This window comes from Pelodiscus sinensis, chromosome 2 (assembly GCF_049634645.1).
Source record: "Pelodiscus sinensis isolate JC-2024 chromosome 2, ASM4963464v1, whole genome shotgun sequence".
Taxonomy (NCBI): Eukaryota; Metazoa; Chordata; order Testudines; family Trionychidae; genus Pelodiscus; species Pelodiscus sinensis.
Window position 1 is genome coordinate 214071045 of NC_134712.1, and position 18916 is coordinate 214089960.

Sequence of the window (18916 nt, forward strand, 5' to 3'; positions counted from 1 at the left end):
GTTCAGGACTGGTTGTCAGGTCCTGAGGGTGCTGGTCCAGGAAGGTACAACTTATACAAGCAAAAACATGTAGCTGAAGATGCATCTAACCTGCTGGCGGCTTTGTGTGCCAACTGTTTCAGCTTTGAAGATACATTTTGGAGCTTCTGTCTGACAGTCTCCAGAATTTTACTTCCATCACCTAGATCACCTTCTCCTTTCACTTCAGTCAGTGTGGGATAGGTTGATTCATTCATTTCAGCTCCTTCCATTTTCTGCTGTAGAACCCAATTTCTTGTTCTCTCATTGGATGTATCCCAACTAGTCTGCATATGTATATATAAAAGTGTAAATGGTACGTGTATTTCAGTGGAAAAACACTGTAAAATGTAACCAGTTCTAGGTCAAATTACAGACAATTAAGTGCATGTTGTATCAAATTCTACACTGAATTATACCCAGTGCAACCCTGTTTACATGAATGAGGTTATATGTGGTGGGTGTCAGGGTAATCCTCATACCTCCTGGGTGTCGTTCACTGTCCCACATAAGCAAGGATTGAACAAAGCCATGAACTGGCTAGGCAGTTATATTCAACACCCAAATGACATCAAAAGCTAAGTATCAGACACTTATAAAAGCTTCACAGCCCACTCTATTAGTCTCATTTAGCACAGGTTGGGCTTTCCGTCCCCATCTACCTTTTTTTTCTGCTATTTATTTGGAACCTGGATCCCTTAAACTCTATTCATCTGAAGAAGTGGGTTGTGCCCATGAAAGCTCATGATATCTACATTTTTGTTAGTCTTTAAGGCTATGTCTACACTGCACGCTTATTTTGAAATAACAGAGTGCGCATCTAAACAGCAAGCACATTATTTCAAAATAATTGAGAAATAATGGGCTTCTTACTCGGACTTCTGTAACCCTCATTACACGAGAAGTAAGGGAAGTTAACTTCCTGCTGTGTATACAGTGCCAAAAGCTGAGTTAAGCTACATTGACTTCAGCTACACAATTAACATAGCTGACCTTGCGTAGCTTAAGTTAACTTTAGCCTGCAATACAGACATACCCTAAGGTGCTGCAGGACCATTCATTGTTTTTTAAGTTGTCCCACATAGTGACACTTAGACCACTTACAGAAAGATAAGAATGCATTTGCTCTACAGCCTTAACTAAGAGCTAGCTGGCTTGATCACTCAAGTTATAGACACTCATGCACTGAGCTCCAGAGGTCCCAGGTTCAGTTCCACCTGTTGGTGTCACATCAACACAGAGATTTTGTCCGTTCTTCCTCACTTTTAGAACATGTGTGATATTTCCCACACACACTCCTAAACACAGGGCAAACATTTTATTTTATGTGGGGTTATACACCTCTTCCAAAAAAATTGCCCACATACATCATGAAAAAATGGTGTTTTCGGTGGGCACTGTATTCCTACTGAATAGGAATAATTTGTTGAACAGGTGGGGTGCTGGGACTCGTGCATGGTCTGCTTGACAATGTATATATGTATGTGGACCTACATTCAGGCTTTGCTTACTTCTCCAGGTGCCACTCAGTTACCTCCCTCAGTGATTTCAATTGCATGTGATATATGGAGGGGTGTGTCTAGAGCTTTCTGGAGAAGGCAAAATTAGAGTGGTCTAATGCTCCTGTTCATGGTTTTGGCAGCCATACTGTGCACCAGCAGCCAGGCTTTAGCAAACAGACTCTCAAAGTGTGAGTTAAAAGTGACAAATGAATCCAATGACGTTGCTTCTCAATTTTACTGCCCATCTAATCAAACTAGAGATTTCAGAGCATAGTGGCACCTTTAGAATTCATCTCAGTGTTACACATTCTTCTAAGCGCTACTGTACCTCATTGAGATTCGGGCACATTGCTTTTTCAGCATCTTTTTCCTCTCTTTTCTGTTCTCTTTTCTGTAGCTCCTGTATTATTTCCTGTAACTTCCTTGCCTCATGTTGTAGTTTATGAACCTGTTGTCTCTTCTCTTCAAGCTGCCCATGAAGATCTTCCACTTTGGACTCAAGTTCATGTACTTTCTTCTGTGCTAATATGGCAGCATCCTGTTCTGTCTGTATTGTCTTCTTCTGAATCTGCCTCTCCTTTTCCATCTGTTGCTTCAATTGCACAGACTCCAGTTTATACCTTTCCATCTCACTGACTAGCTCCACTATACGGTCATGTTTTTCATCCATTTGTTTTTGTAAATCTTTAAGTAACTCTTCAGTTCTGGGTGTGCCATCTTGCCCCTTATCTTCAACACGCTGAAGCTGAGCACACAGTTCTTTCTCCCTTTCCAGGGCACTACTCATTTCGAGAACTCGAACTTTCTCTGATTCAAGGAGCACCTGAAGCTCAGAACTACGGGCTTGTTCTTGTGACAGCTGGGCTGCATTCAGAACTTCCTGGGATTCAATTTTCTGTTGCAGTTCATTGGACAGCTGTTTCTCTTGTTCCAAAAGTCTATTTAATTGTAAATTCTTTTGGTTTTGATCCTCAAGAGAAAATTTCAAATCCTTTCACATAAGAAAATAAAAGAAAATGCTCAGTTATATGCATTTAAAATATGTCATTTTGCTAAGTATTTAAATGAAGACAATTTGCTTTAGCACCATGAATCAGATTTGTTTGTTTTTAAATGTATGAGAGAATGAATTTTTAACCAATTTAAGACAAACAATGCCTACAATAGCCTATAGTTTTCTTAAGATTACCACACCCTTCAGTGTGAAAACCCTGGCTATATATATAGCTAGTTACTTTTACTTCCTAAACGGTGAAGGCAGATTTTCATGTCAGGTATGCATAACTGTTTACTTGTCACAACAGGGGGCCATAGGGATAACATGAACATTTTATTTAGACACATTTCTTTTAAGATTTACAATATTTTAAATGTCATATCACTAAAACTTTGTCACTGGTTTTGTAAACATTATGAAAGTGATTCTTATTTTGGCCTGATATTTTGATTACAAAGCAAATGTTAAATAATACAGAGGGCTGAATTCTGCCATACCCAGTGCATTGAGAGACAACAGGGATGCTGGGAAATGTATTCTCTGCTGCAGGAGCTAGTTAGGTTAGGAAGCCATATGGTGGGCCCGGTATGTGTCTGTGCGTGCGTGTGTGCGCGCATGTGCAGTGAACATTCTAGGCAGATGTGGCAGGAGGGATGCCAACTTTCTGAGTGCACAAAACTGAACACTCTTGACCTGACCTCTCTCTGTGGTCCTGCCTCCTACTCATTCCATATCCCTCGCCATTGCTTGCTCTCTCCCACCCTCTCAATTTGGGGCAGAGATTTGGGGTGTGTGTGGGGGAGTGTGGGCTCTGGAATGGGGCTGGAGATGAGGTGTTTTGGGTGGAGGAGAGGACTCCAGGTTGTGGGGTGGGGATGAGGGTTCAGAGTATGGGAGGAGGTTTTGTGTTGGAGCCAGAAGTTGAGGTGTGAGACAGGGTATGGGCTATGAGTGTGGGCTCCTGCGTGGGGCCAGAAATGAGGGGTTAGGGTGCAGAAGGGGGCTCAGGGCTGGAGGTAGGGGTAAAGTCAGGTGTGTAAGAACACTCAGGGCTTGGTCAGGGGTTTATGGTGTTGGAGGGGATAGGAGGTGCAGGCTCCAGGCAGAGCTTACTTCAGGCGGCTCCTGGAAGTGTCCTTTTGGTTCCTAAGTGCAAAAGTGGCTATGGAGCTCCATGTGCTGCCCTTGGCTGCAGGTACCACCCAATGGGATCAGTGGAGCCAGTGCTCAGGGCAGTGCCTGAGTTATGGGGAGGGGCACTGTGTAAAGTCCCCCAGCCGTCCCTACACCTAAGACAGGAGTGGGAAATAATTTTTGATGGGGGACCACTCCAAGAGTTTGGAAAGTGGTTGAGAGCCACAATCTTTCATGATATTAATGGAGACGGTGCGGGGTCTGGAATAGAGGTTAGGTGCAGAAGGGAACAGTTGTGACCTGGGGCACTGAAGTACGGTGCAGAGGTTGGATTGTGACCTAGGGCAAGGAATTGGGGTTTAAGAGGGGGTGCAGGGAATTGGGTTGTGAGCTAGGGCAGGAGGGGACTGTGATCTGGGGCAGTGAATTGGGGTGCTGGATCCAGGAGGAGATATGGGTTCAGGAGGGGGGCAGAGGATTTGGGGGGCAGAGTGCTAGAGAAGGAAGAAGCTGGGGTGCCAGAGGCAGCCTCCGGCCAGGAGACTTACCAACCAGCAGCCTGTTCCTGAATCAGCCTCCCTGCCTGTCCTGTCCCCTGCACAGGCTTCAGCCATGTGCTCTGTGAATAACTAGGAGCCCCTTGTGCTCCATTATTGAAACAGGCAGCTCCCATTGGCCAGAAGCTAGCCAATAGGATTGTGCTGGGGCTGGGAACAGCTCCTAAAGCTTCTCCCTCCAAGCTCACTTTTTAAAGTGAAACCGCCCTGCAGTCACATTTCTGAGCAGCGTGTGGGCGGGGCGAGGCAAACGGGGAGCCAGCCCAGGACTCCCCGCAGCGTCTGCAAGCTGGATCCAGTGGCTTGGAGGGCCAGATCAGGCCCATGGGCCGTATTTTGCCCAGGCCTGATCTAAGAGCTGGAAGGACATGCCAGCTGCTTCCAGGAGTCATGCGGAACCAGCTGCTGCTACCAACAAGACTTTTAGCAGTCTAGTCAGTTGGGGCGACTGGAGCTGCTAGGGTCCCTTTTCAACCAGAGTTCTAGCTGAAAACTGGATACCTGGCAACCATATGCGGGAGCTGCAGCTGTTGCCTTGTCAGCCAACACATCTCTTTGAGCAAATGGCATAATATGGGTGGCTCCTTTCCTACTGATATCTTAAAAACCACGGGCGTGATAAAATAAGCCAGAAATCCAATAAACACTTCCAGTAATGTCAATGGACTTTGGATCAGATCCTTTCTGCCTCGCTGCTTGTATGGGAAAGATTCTAGAATAGCCTCTTCCAACTTCAGTGATTATACTGCAGCAGCAGAGGGGAGAATCTATCCCATATATTGCACAGTACTTTTTTTAATGTTAAGGATAATTTGAGAACAAAGATATGGTACCTCAAGTTCTTCTCGTCCTCTTTCTTCACTGCGTTCCATTTTAGCTTTTTCCTTTTCCAAAGCCCACTGAAGCTCTCTTGATTTTTTCTGTTCATTTGCCATTGTATCTTTTAACTTATCTAGTTCTGCTGCTTTTTCTTTAACCTCAGTCCTAACAAAGACACATAGGCTATCTTTAGGATTATTGTTTTATCAAAAATCCACAAACTACATGAGGAAAACAGAATTTAACATTAACACAGAGAACTGCTTTTTAAATCAGTCTCAGAGGGGTAGCCATGTTTGTCTGTATATGCAAAAACAACTAGGAGTTCCATAGCACCTTAAAGATTAACAGATTTATTAGGACATAAGCTTTTGTGGGTAAAATGCACTTCATCAGATGAATTGGAATGGAGTTTACAGAGGCGTAGGTATATGTAAGGACAACAAAAGTACCCTTTTTAAGAACATAAGAATGGCCATATCAAAAGTCTATCTGGCCCAGTATCCTGACTGCCAACAGTGGCCAATACCAGATGTCCCAAAGGGAGGGAACACAACAGGTAATCATCACGTGATCCCTCTCCTGTCATCCATTTCCAGACAAACAGAGACAAACATTCCTACCCATCTTGGCTAATAGCCATTGATGAACCTAACCTCCATGAATCTATCTAGCTCTTTTTGAACCATGTTAAAAGTCCTACTCTTCACAGTTATGTTCTTATGTTTAAGAGGCACATTTGCAAAGTTAGTAAAGGGAAACTGTGAAATTTATTTCCTGAGCAGGATTTCAAATTCTCTAACCCTGTCATCTCTGCAGCTGAGCCACAAGGAAGAGTGATTCACATAAGCTACATAGAACTGAACATAACATTTACCACAAACTATTCATATCTTTCTTTCATGTCAATCTCAACATAAACTGTTTTTTCTTGCCACTGTGTCAAAAAGTTAATAAAATATTTACAGTTTTGTATATATTGGTTGAAAGTAAGTACAGAAATCTCAAATATCTCTCTTTGGATTGGGAAAATATTTCAGAGTAAACTACAAGTAAAGCTTAAAAACCAAAGCTTTCCTTGTTTCCATAGGCTCACAATTGGAAAAATGGGCTATTTTTTCCAGAACAATGTTTTTACAAAAGCGACAAGGAGTCCTGTGGCACCTTATAGACTAACTGAAGTGTAGGAGCATAAGCTTTCGTGGGCAAAGACCCACTTCGTCAGATGCATGTTTTTACAGCAATCTTAAATGCTAATAGTAACAATTTACTTAATAAAATTAATATGGTAATAAATGGCAATACAAGAACAAACATGTACAACTCTAATGCAAGAAAGGTCAGCTACTGAAAGCCATACCTGATAGTCTCTAAGTCTTTTAAGTGCTTGTGCTGGGCTTTAAGAGTTGTTTCAAGTTCTAGTTTAGCTCGGGCACGTTCATTCTTCAGTTCTGAAACCATAATTCTCTCAGAATTCAGCTGTTCTTGAAGTTCAGCCGCTCTGTCCTTCATGCTACGGAGTTCCACTTGCATCTCCAGTATCTGAGACTGCTTCTGCTCCATGTTGTACTCCAGCATTTCTAGAGATAACAACATTAATATGGAACTTACCCAAGCCACATTCTAAAAATAATTTTACTTCTTTGGGCTAAAATTTGCCCCGTGCATAGAACCATTACAATTACTTTTGCTCCACATAAGCTTTCAAAATGATGTCTAGGCCCTGTGCAAGCCCTGTGTATAAGAGTGAATTTTAATCTTTGTGAAGATCACTTAAAACAAATATTTGTTTAGAAGGATTGGATGCACAGTTATTTCAAATTCTTATATTCAATTTTGACTCCCACATGCCTTTAAGCTTGCAAGACCTAAACAGTGTCCAGATACTGTCCTTGAAAAGGGGCTCAATAAAATGATTGTAGTCCATTAACATTTCAAGAATTATAGCTACATATAAATATATGCATTCTCTGGAAATACATAAAAAGACTCATATTATTGATAATAAAATTAGAGAAACTACACTTTCTGGTATCACACAATACAGTGAAATATAGAAAACGTATTTGTCATGCAGCACAGAAAAATAATAGTACTACATCTAGTCTTTGAACATTTGTCTCTGTCATGTCTGTACATGACAATCTGAATAATTATCAATGACTACCCATCTTAAAGAGATATTCTTAAAGCTCTTAGAGCTAAACAACTAAAGTACAGGCTTAGAAAAAATCCTGAAGATGCAAAATTTGGGTTCATTTTCAAAATCATTCCGCATCTCTTTAAATTAGATAGTGGTAAGAGTTTGTAAACAGAAAGGTTAATTTAATTTCAAAAGGTATATTGGTCAGATAAAATTGAAAGTTTGGAATCCTGAAAATGGCAATGCAGAATGAAATATACCTATACTTCATTTTCAAGCATATTTTTAAAACACACATGCACAGGTATATATGCATACTAGGGATTTAAGGGAGTAGTTGACTAGTTGACTACTTGATAAACCTATGCGGGGAGAGAGGAGGTAGAGCCACAGTGGTCCCAAAGCCAGCTCGTGCTGGGACTTTTCAGGCGCAGCTTGCGCCGGCCCCAGGAGTTAACCCGCTGCCGCTCTGCATTTTAAATGTAGTAAAAGCTCGGTGGGCTGCCTGCATGCCTGGTTCCTACTACATTTAAACTGCAGAGTGACAGCGGAGGGTAGTGAACATTCCCCTTTACCATTGAATCAAGTAATCGATAGAAATTCCACCAACTTCTCGATTAGCTAATTAATTGCAAATTAAGATACCTAATGCATACAATATTACAACATAAAGTACCTTGACTTTTTGGATCAATCTCTTGTTCTCTCTTTGGATTAATTTTTCTATTGTTCATCTGAGCATGCAGTACTTGAATTTCCATTAGCAAACTTCTTCTATCTGCATTCTGAATGAAATCCATAGCCACTCTTTGGTTAATAACCTGTTAGTGTTACACATTTAAAAGTAAAACTCCAGAAAGTCATATCTAAGCAACAAACTTCTTAAACGTTCTATAGAAGTATATGATAATTTTACTTCCATATTGCCAAGTAGCTACAGTCCTTATAATAATTAAAGTATTTTTCCAATAATCGGCAATTAATGCAACACTTAATAAAGGAAACTGTTGGTCTGTAATGCTTTCCTACTTTATTTGTACATCAAAGATTAAAATTTAACATATACATAAATATACTTTGAACTCAACTAGTATTTTGCATCACCTGTTCTTGAAGTCTGTGCTCTAATTGGTTCATCAATACCACTGCATCCTTCGTACCTAGCTCTGCAAGTTCTGTTTGAAATGCTGCTAGAAGAACATCTTGTTCTGTTAGAAATACTTGCTGAACAGCATGCAGGAGTTCACCTCGCCAATCTGGGACAGTCTCAGGAGATTCACAGTTTGCATAAATCTATAATGAGATAGAAGTGACTATGCATTTAACAGATCTGTAAGTATACCTATTATGTTAAATAATAATTTTATGTGGGTAGTCAGTGAAACGCTAAGCTTCTTTCATTTCAGATATACAGACACAATTTGTATCTGTGCATATTGAGATTTGTGTCCACATATGTACTTACTGGATACATGCAATTCTTCTCTTTGTATGAATAAATGCTATTTTCTGCATGCAAACTGACATTTGCATTTTTCACAGAGGCAATTTAGATCCCTACTTTAGAAAATTTGGCCCCATGTAGAAAAATTTTGTTTTATATCGTATCAGATTTTCCTTTTAGTTGTATAGCTTTGGAATGGATGGAACCCTATTCGCTGATTACCACAGCACTATGTGGTCCTGCACCACATTACTGTGTGTATACTATACTAATGGTTTTTATGGAGCAGAGTTAATCTTGGTAACATTTTGTAGTGATACTGTGCTAGATTCATTGACTTGTTCCTCTCCTTTTGTGCCCTTTAGGCAGTGCAACAGGAAAGAAAACTACCCACGGATCTGAAACAGGGAATTAACTTTGCGTAAGGACCCTCAGATGGCATAGGGCTTGTCTACCGTAGCACAGAAGATGCATTGGGGATGAACTCCAGCTGGCCCCACAGCTGGCAGACAATCCCTTGCAAGCCACTAACACCTGAGGTGAAGAAAGGCAGAAAATCAAGGAACAGCAACTACAGATCCTCAGCTGCAGAAAACAGACTAGTCTGTTATTTTCTATGGCCTGATTCTGACACTCTTAGCCATACTGGTAATATCTTACGCCGTATCCAGATTGATTGAAATCACTGAGCATAGTTGTATTCATGGTAAGCAAGAGTGGCAGAATTCATGCACTACTTTTCATTTGACTTCAGTTTACAAAAAATCTGCAAAAAAGCAATTAATCCGTTGCTCTGAAAGCATGTAAAATAGGGCCCAATGATCTGTCCCACATAACATCTTTCAGAACAGTCTAACTTCTAGAAACGTTCATAAAGGTAGGTTTAATATGCTGGGCCTCCCAGGGATACTGTATTATTAAAAGGTGAATTTCAATAATGATTTTTTTAGTTTTGTTTTAATCTTGCAGGACTATGTTTTTTAATCTTGCAGTAAATTATGTGATATATATTTAGATGCTGATAAACACCACAGTATCTTTTTTTTACAAAATGTAAGTCAGGAACAGAGGGAAAAGGGTACTTTGAAATATTTTTACAGTGTTTATAAACTTCTTCTTAAGAGCCAAATTTCCACATGGGCACCCATGCTGGGGCACAAACAAGCATTATAAAGCACTAGAACATGAAATAAAATAAATGAAATAAAAAATAAAGTTTATCTTATAAGGATAAACTTTTTTCCTGTTAGTGGAACTATATATTGGAATATTCCAACATTAAAAATGAACATCTCCCATATCCAGCATGAGAAATGACAACACTGGGCAAAAACACAATGCAGAGGCAATATGCTCATCTGACTGGAAGAACAACTGTAAGGTTCAAGTGCATTATATTAAAATTCCCAAGTTCTATTAGTAAAAATAAACTATTAGTTATATCTGGCCCAATCATGTTAGGTCAGGGGTGGACAATCATTTTTAATGGGAGGTCATTCCAAAATTTTGGCAAGCGATCAAGGGCCACACTTATGTACGGGATGTGGGGTCTGAGAGGGAGTTTGGGTGAAGGAGGGACTAGTGATCTGAGGCAGGGGCTCGTGTTGCAGTGTTCAGGAGAGGTAAGAGTACAGGAGAGAATTCTGGCTTGGGGGATGTGCTCTAGGAGTGGGTGCAGGGTTGGGGGGGGGGTTGTTACCCAGAAGAAGGGGGTGCAGAGGGATTGGGTTGTGACCTGGGCAGGGGAATGGGGTGCAGGGTCAGGGAAGGGGTAAGGATGTAGGAGAGGAGAGGGGGGTACAGGATCTGGGAGCAAGTTGTGACCCGGGAGAAGGGAGGAAAGGGGTCCAGAAGGTTTGGGTGGTGGTCTGGGGCAGATAGTTGGGGTGAAAAAGGGGGTGAGGTGCCAGAGGCAGGCTCTGGCTGGGAGGCACTTACCTAGGTGGCTCCCAGCCAGCAGCCCTGCAGGAATCTGAGGCAGGCTGTCTGTCTCTCTGCTGAAATCTCAGTCAGCTAGCTGCTTCACGTGGGTCTGCTCTGGGCATGGGGGGGGGGAAGGGGGCAGGGCGGGGGAGAGGCTTCACATGCTGACCCTGCCCCCAGCAAAATTTCTCAGCTCCTATTGGCAAGAAACTGGCCAGTGGGAGCTGAGAGATTTTACTGAGGAAGTGAGGGCAGCATGCCAACCCTTCCTCCTCTCTCCCCAGCATCTAGAGCAGAATGCAGTTGGCCATTTAAAGAGTGAGCTGCTCTCTGCCTAAGGGTTCCGGAGAGGCAGCTATGGTGGATCTGGTGGCTTGGCTATTATTCACACACCTCTAGTTTCAAATGCTGTTGTATAAATTATTTTGTCCCATGCAAAGTTTTTATACCTCAGTTTCCCTATGCAGTTGCATTTGTCTAATTAAATCCTTCAGTGATGAAATGGTGCTCAGAAAACATTTCCTTTCCTCAAGCCACAATTCTGGCCCTTGTTTAAGAGACATTATATCCCTTTCACTGTCAGGAAATTCTGTGAGAGATAGCACTTGTACACCTTCCTGATGCACTGCTCTCAGCAAACCCTGTAACAATAACAGGAAAAAAAATTGTAAGTACTGAGTGATAGTCATAACAGTGATCTTGGCTGAGGCACAGTAGAATCTGCCATCAGAAAAAAAGAGGCTGGTTATGCAAGGAAAAGCAATGTCTACTTACCAACTTACCCACGAATCTATCCCTGCAACAAACCCCATTGCTAATTCTGTCCACATATCTATACAAGTGATGCCATTACAGGACCTAAGCACATAAGCCACACCATCAACTTGCATATCCACTAACGTGATATAGGCCAGCAAGTCCCAGCAATGCCCTTTGCTATGTATATTGGCCAAACTGGACAGTCTCTACATCAAAGGATAAATGGACACAAATCAGACATCAGGAAAGGTAACATACATAAACCTGTAGGGGAACATTTAACCTCCCTGGACATTCAGTAATTAATTTAAAAGTAGCCATCCTGCTACAAAAGAATTTCAAAACCCAAATACAAAGGGACACAGCTGAATTGGGGTTCATTTGTAAATTCAGTACAATCAACTTATGTTTAAATAAGAATTCTAACTGCCACTTCCACTTAGCATCCCCTCTCCCCCCAGAAACAAATACTGAAGCAGCCACTGAAGTTCATTACAAAAAAAAAAAAAAAAAAAAAAAAAAAAAATCTATTACATTAGTTCTGCAAATTTGAACTGAGTTCTCGACAGAAACTTATATTTTTAAAAAGTAAGTCTTGGAAATTTTCCATTCAAATTTTGTGTTATGCTTTTGAAGTTTGTATACAGGCTAGGACTAGCCCATTTGGGAACATATTCTTCTTTATAATTATTAGAAAGGGAAATAGCATATTTTCATTTGACAAAACTGTTTATGTAGTGCTGGCTTTTGCTAGTAGCCAATATATACATAGCGGTGATAATTAAAAATCATAGAATAGAATCATAGAACACTAGAACTGGAAGGGACTTCGAGATCATCGAGTCCAGTTCCCTGCCCTCATGGAAGGACCCAGTAACATCTAGACCATCCCAGACAGATGTCTATCTAACCTGCTCTTAAATATCTCCAGAGATGGAAATTCCACAACCTCTCTAGGCAACTTATTCCAGTGTTTAACCACCCTGAAAGTTAGGAAGTTTTTCCTAATGTCCAACCTAAACCTACCTTGCTGCAGTTTAAGCCCATTGCTTCTTGTCCTATCCTCAGAAGCTAAGGAGAACAATTTTTCTCCCCCCTCCTTGTGACACCGTTTTAGATACCTGAAAACCGCTATCATGTCCCTTCTCAGTCTTCTCCTTTCCAAACTAAACAAGCCCAATTCTTTCAGTCTTCCTTCATAGGTCATATTCTCTAGACCTTTAATAATTCTTGTTGCTCTTCTCTGGATCTTCTCTAATTTCTCCACATCTTTCTTGAAACGTGCTGCCCAGAACTGGACACAATACTCCAATTGAGGCCTAATCAGCACAGAGTAGAGCGGAAGAATGACGTCTCGTGTCTTGCTGACAACACACCTGTTAACGCAGCCCAGAATCATGTTTGCTTTTTTTTGCTACTGCATCACAACTGTTGATTCATTTAGCTTATGGTCCACTGTGACCACTAGATCCCTTTCTGCCGTACTCCTTCCTAGACAATCGCTTCCCATTCTGTATGTGTGAGACCGATGGTTCCTTCCTAAGGCTATGTCTAGACTGCAAGCCTCTTTCGAAAGAGGCTCTTTCGAAAGATACTTTCGAAAGAGCCTCTTTCGAAAGAGAGCGTCTAGACTGCATGTTGAACTTTCAAAAAAGCGGCTTGCTTTTTCGAAAGAAAGCATCCAGTGAGTCTGGATGCTCTCTTTCGAAGAAGCCCTATTTACATTCAAGAACGCCTTCTTTCGAAAGAGGAACTTTCGAAAGAAGGCGTTCTTCTTCGTAAATTGAGGTTTACCGCCATCGAAAGAAAAGCCGCGTTCTTTCGATTTAATTTTGAAAGAACGCGGCTGCAGTCTAGACGCAGGTGAGGTTTTTTCGAAAAAAGGCTACTTTTTTCGAAAAAACCCCTGAGTCTGGACACAGCCTAAGTGAAATACTTTCCATTTGTCCTTATTAAACTTCATCCTATTTACCTCAGGCCATTTCTCCAGTTTGTCCAGATCATTTTGTATTATGACACTCTCCTCCAAAGCAGTTGCAACCCCTCCCAGCTTAGTATCATCTGCAAAGTTAAAAAGCGTACTCTCTTATGCCAATATCTAAATAATTGATGAAGATATTAAACAGAACTGGTTCCAAAACAGACCCCTGCGGAACCCCACTTGTTATGCCTTTCCAGCAGGATTGTGAACAGTTACTTACTTTCTGAGAATGGTTATCTAGCCAGTTATGCACCACCTTATAGTAGCCCCCTCTAAGTTGTATTTGCCTAGTTTATTGATATGAATATCATGCGAGACCATATCAAATGCCTTACTAAAGTCTAGTTATACCACATCCACTGCTTCTCCCTAATCTACAAGACCTGTCATCCTATCAAAGAAAGCTATCAGATGTAGCTAGCTGTATCAGATGATAGAAAGCTATCAAATATAATTAAATAATTTTTAAAATATCTGCTATTTACAGGGCTCTTCCACTTTCCCCAGAAGAGAAGGCTGCAGATCTGTGCTTTAGTTTAGACAGTATTAAGGAGCTTTAAAATAATTTTGTTTTGAAAAAAAAAATTACATCACCGTGGTGTAGCCAGAAGGGCCCACTTGGTGAGCTCTGGCTTCAAGTGGGTGGGCAAGAATGGGAAGCAGGGGGGAATGGGACAGGAGGGGAGGAGAAAACCCTGATCCCAGAGCAGGGTAAGCCCCAGTGTCGCTGTACCACTCCCTGGCTGGCTCGCTGGGTGCACTGGGGCAGGCCTAGATGCAAAGTGGGTGGCCACAGCCCACTCAGGCTCAGCCATGGCTATACTCCTGTTACATTAGCTCCAATTTACCTTTATTTTCTTTGGAAGCAGATCTGTTGAAGTTTCATCTTCTTCTCCTATTCCTTCTGATACTGTGTCAGATCCCTGGCTCTGGGTAAGATAAATTCCTTGACTCCAGTCCGAACTAGAATCTAAAATAAAAGGAAAAACACTAAAGTTGAATTACTGTGAACTGTTTACATGACAGATAACAAAAAAGGTCACATGGTTGCAAAACATCAAAATTTTGTGTTTTGTCTTCTAAGCCTGGTTTCCTTTTTTGTGGATAAGTGTAAGCAATGCACATTGGAAAAAATAACCCCTACTATACATACAATATAATGGAGGATAATTTTGCTACAACTAATCAGGAAAGAGATCTTGGAGTTATCGTGGATAGTTCTCTGAAAATGTCCACGCAATGTGCAGTGGCAGCCAAAAAAGCAAATAGGATGCTAGGAATTATTAAAAAAGGGATAGAAAATAAGACGAAGAATATCTTACTGCCCCTATATAAAATTATAGTACGCCCACATCTTGAATACTGCGTACAGATGTGGTCTCCTCACCTCAAACAAGATATTTTGGCATTAGAAAAGGTTCAGAAAAGAGCAACTAAAATGATTAGGGGTTTGGAACAGGTCCTATATGAGAGGCTAAAGAGAGTGGGACTTTTAAGTGTAGAAAAGAGAAGACTGAGGGGGGATATGATAGAGGTATATAAAATCATGAGTAATGTGGAGAGGGTGAATAAAGAAAAGTTATGTACTTGTTCCCATAATATAAGAACTAGAGGACACCAAATGAAATTAATGGGTAGCAGGTTTAAAACTAATAAAAGAAAGTTCTTCTTCACAAAGTGCACAATCAACCCACATGGAACTCCTTGCCAAAGGGGGCTATGAGGGCTAGGACTATGACAGAGTTTAAAGAGAAGCTAGATAATTTTATGAAGGTTAGGTCTATAAAAGGCTATTAGCCAGGGGATAGAAATGGTGTCCCTGGCCTCTGTTTGTCAAAGGCTGGAGAAGGATGGCAGGAGACAAATTGCTTGATCATTGTCTTCGGTCCACCCCCTCTGGGGCACCAGGCACTGGCCACTGTCGGCAGACAGGATACTGGGCTAGATGGACCTTTGGTCTGAGCCAGTATAGCCATTCTTACGTTCTTTTAGAACACAGCAGCAAAGAAAATAATTTAAAATTCAGGGAGACAGAACCAACACATTTATCTGAACACTACATGATCCTTTGCCAACTGACCCTTCTCAGTGTCTATAGTCTGTGCCTCCTGTAAAAGTTGAATCTATTTCTGATTGCTACTATAGAACAGAGTGTTTTAATTTTTGTGGTAAAAATGTGATGGGCTTCACTCACTCTGGTTGGTATACACATTCAGCTCTGCAGTCATGGAAAGAGGAGCATGTGATAAGTATTACAATGGGAAGGAGACAGTGGTATTGCCACTCATGCACCCTGAGAGATTTTGCCAGAGAACCGCAGCTTTAAATACCATCCAGGTCTCAGGAGTTGCCCTGGAGAGATGCTGAAAACAGTTAAAGAAAGGATAGAGGAACTCCATCTGAAGAGAAGGAACCAGCTTCCAATTTCTATCCTCAAGGCAACTAATATCCTCACTGGCACACATATTTTTGTCCTAGAGTAATTAAGAGTCACATAATATATAACGCTCTTTGCCTTTCCCAGATGTGACAGCATTTGTTTACTAAGGGATTTTCACTGCTGCTCCTGTTACAATTCCTTTTGTTACTGCAGGTTGGCTTTTGCTTTGCTTCTTGGGCTACCGTTCAGAAAGGAAGCTATTCCTTTAATACAGAAGGTTGTCAGGCAAACAGGGGATGAAGATCACAATGCTACTTAAAAATGGGGTTTGAATTGGCTCTAGTTTTCATTACAGACATTTGATATACTTAAGGGAAGATCATGGATAAAGAAAAGAGGAAGATACCACTTTTATAGGAGGCAAAAACTAAGGAATTTGGGGAAGGGATTACAGGCAGTCCCCGGGTTACGTACAAGATAGAGACTGTAGGTTTGTTCTGAAGTTGAATCTGTATGTAAGTCGGAACTGGCGTCCAGATTCAGCCGCTGCTGAAACTGATCAGTTTCAACAGCGGCTGAATCTGGACGCCAGTTCTGACTTACATACAGATTCAACTTAAGAACCCCAGGCATCCCCAAGTCAGCTGCTGCTGAAACTGATCAGCGGCTGATTCCAGGAAGCCCGGGGCAGGGGCTTCCTGTAGTCAGCCACTGGTCAGTTTCAGCAGCTGCTGACTTGGGGACACCTGGGGCAGAGCAGTTGGGGTGCTGCTGGGTTGGTCCAGTGGCGCCCAGAGCGGCGCTACGGGACCAACCAGCAGCGCCCCAGCTGCTGTATCACAGGCGTCCGGAGCAAAGCCGCGGAGCACGCGGGCAGCGGGACAGCCCAGACGCGCCGTGGCTGTCCTGCTGCCCTCGGGCTCCGTGGCTTTGCTCTGCTTTGCTCCCCGTCCCCCTGGTCTGCAGACCAGGGGGACGGGGAGCAAAGCAGAGCAAAGTGGCAGAACACGCGGCCAGCCGTCTGTCAGCTGCCCGCATGCTCCACGGCTTTGCTTCCTCTCCCTGGTCTGCTGGAGACCAGGGAGAGGGAGGGCCCCGTTCGTAACTGCGGATCCGACATAAGTCGGATCCGTGTAACTCGGGGACTGCCTGTATATGATGGGATTACATGTTGCTTATGCTGGGGTTTCTTTCTGAATGTTAAACTCTTTGCTGTGCTGTTGTATGTTGAAAATGGAGGAGAAAAGCATCAAGTAAGTACCTGTTGTTTCTTTAATAAAATCATGATATTGGTCCAAGATCACTGTAGAAAAGTCCTAATTAAGAAGAAATACCTGCAAGATTGATATTTTACCTTTTCAGAAGAACTGTAATTTCCATTGTGCTAGGACTAAAGTAATGCACAGCTACTTTTGGTTTTTATCATACAAGCAGAATAAAAATAAAGTCTATGAAAAATACCCAAATTTAATTTATAATACTATTCTGAGAAATATTATGGCTATAAAACAATAGTTTCTTACCACTAGAACATCCATCTCTGGCCTGATAGGATCCTGAGTGCGGTAACCCAGAAATTGGGATGGCCTATATTTGTAAAAGAAAACATTTAAAATTATAAAACCCCACAACATGACAAAATAAGGGTTCAGATTAATCATAACAAAGTAGCTTATCAGAGTCATGTGGGAGACTCCCTCCCAGTGCCTTGGCAACATAGAAACTCTCAAAAAGGGACAGAAATAAGAAGGTTCATGGGCTGACATTTCTGCTTCACAAGTCTATAGAACTGGCTGGACCCAAGGAGGGCAGCCGGTTGCTCTAGCCTAAGGGATGATAGAGGTAGGGAGGGATCTAGAAACTGTCCCTTGGGTGAAGCAACTCAACACAGCTGCAAAAACCGTAGAATGTCTTAATGGCACAAATTGGCTTTCATGATTAAGAGGACTAAAAATAGGAACCCTATTTAATAGTAGCATGAACCACAAAATTCTTGATAATATACAGAATGGAAGAATATATAAAAATACAATATATACCTCTTTAGCTCTCAAAGTTTCTATGACTTCTTTCAAAGCATTACATTCATCTGTTAATACTTGAACTGCAACAAACTGCTCTCTCTTCAATGCTTCTGATTCAGAAATATGTCTGGTTTCCATGTCCATGATTTCAGCAGCATGGAGTTCTTGCATTTGTTCAATTCTCTCAGTGAACTCTCTTATGATTTCTGCAACCTCCTCTGATGAAATTTCATTTTGTAAATCATTTTGAATTTCAGCATTTTTAACAGCAACCTGTAAAGTCTGGTTGGAGCTACTGATTTGCATAGTCTTATCAGTCTGAGATGATGAACTTTTTCTGGTAAAACTAGCGTCTTCTTTGGTAGAAACACTATCTGGTTTGTCAACATCCTTTATGTCTTCAAGTTCTACTATTTTCGCTTCCTTTCTCATATAATCTGCAAGCTTCTTTTCTGCTTCAAATAGGTTGTCTTTGACTCGGTGAAGCTCTTCTTGAAGATGTGTCATACTTGTCTCTCTCACCTATAGAAATAACACATTTGAAGCCCAGATAGCCAAATACTTTTAAACCACCAAGTTTAGTGTTTTAAATGCTCTATACAATGAAGAGTCACAGTTATTATTTTTCATCTTGTTTAAACAGATTACGTTTATTAGATGATAACACAAAGTTACTATCTCAAGAAATAGACTAGATCATGTAAATTGATACAATTCTCTTGAAATCACTATGTTTATACCGTTTGCATCAATTAAAGATCTTGTCTCGCATCATGTCATTTTCATAAATATATGAACATTGTGTACTGTACAGTCATTTTTACTGAATGTGTTTCAGTGGAAGAAATAAAACAATTATGGAACGACCCAGTTCTTACCATTAATTCCTCTTGAAGTTTTTCTGACTTTTCTCTGTAACTACTCAGCTCTTCTTTGGCAGCAGCTGATTCAGCTTTGATTTTTTCTAATTCACGTTCAGCAATGAGTACGTTTCCTTCTTGACCTTGAGTTAGCTCTGTGACTACCTACATGTCAAAATATAAGCAATGGTAGATAAAACAGCTATTACAATGGCATCAAAATACTAATAGTGATGGCCCCTCCATCCCACGCCACAATAACTAAAGATGAGACAAATCATGTGAAGAAACGTCAAGTGTCTTGAATAAGTAGTGTTGCGACCAACCTAACCTCTCAGTCTTATGTTTCAAAAGGCCACTTTTTCTAGATTAACT

General features: G+C 41.3%; 1 protein-coding gene across 7 annotated transcripts in view; it reads right to left on the reverse strand.

The window, feature by feature from the left end:
* AKAP9 (A-kinase anchoring protein 9) overlaps positions 1-18916 on the reverse strand; it is a 179971-nt gene that overhangs the window by 19224 nt on the left and 141831 nt on the right. For all 7 annotated transcript variants that reach the window (XM_075922392.1, XM_075922389.1, XM_075922388.1 and 4 more), the window contains 11 exons: positions 18560-18706; positions 17697-18203; positions 17181-17244; positions 14126-14247; positions 10987-11178; positions 8275-8463; positions 7847-7991; positions 6388-6607; positions 5042-5192; positions 1849-2511; positions 91-305 (listed from right to left, as the gene is read on the reverse strand). In XM_075922392.1, the coding sequence (XP_075778507.1) occupies positions 91-305; positions 1849-2511; positions 5042-5192; positions 6388-6607; positions 7847-7991; positions 8275-8463; positions 10987-11178; positions 14126-14247; positions 17181-17244; positions 17697-18203; positions 18560-18706 (2615 nt within the window). The remainder of the gene's footprint in view (positions 1-90; positions 306-1848; positions 2512-5041; positions 5193-6387; positions 6608-7846; positions 7992-8274; positions 8464-10986; positions 11179-14125; positions 14248-17180; positions 17245-17696; positions 18204-18559; positions 18707-18916) is intronic.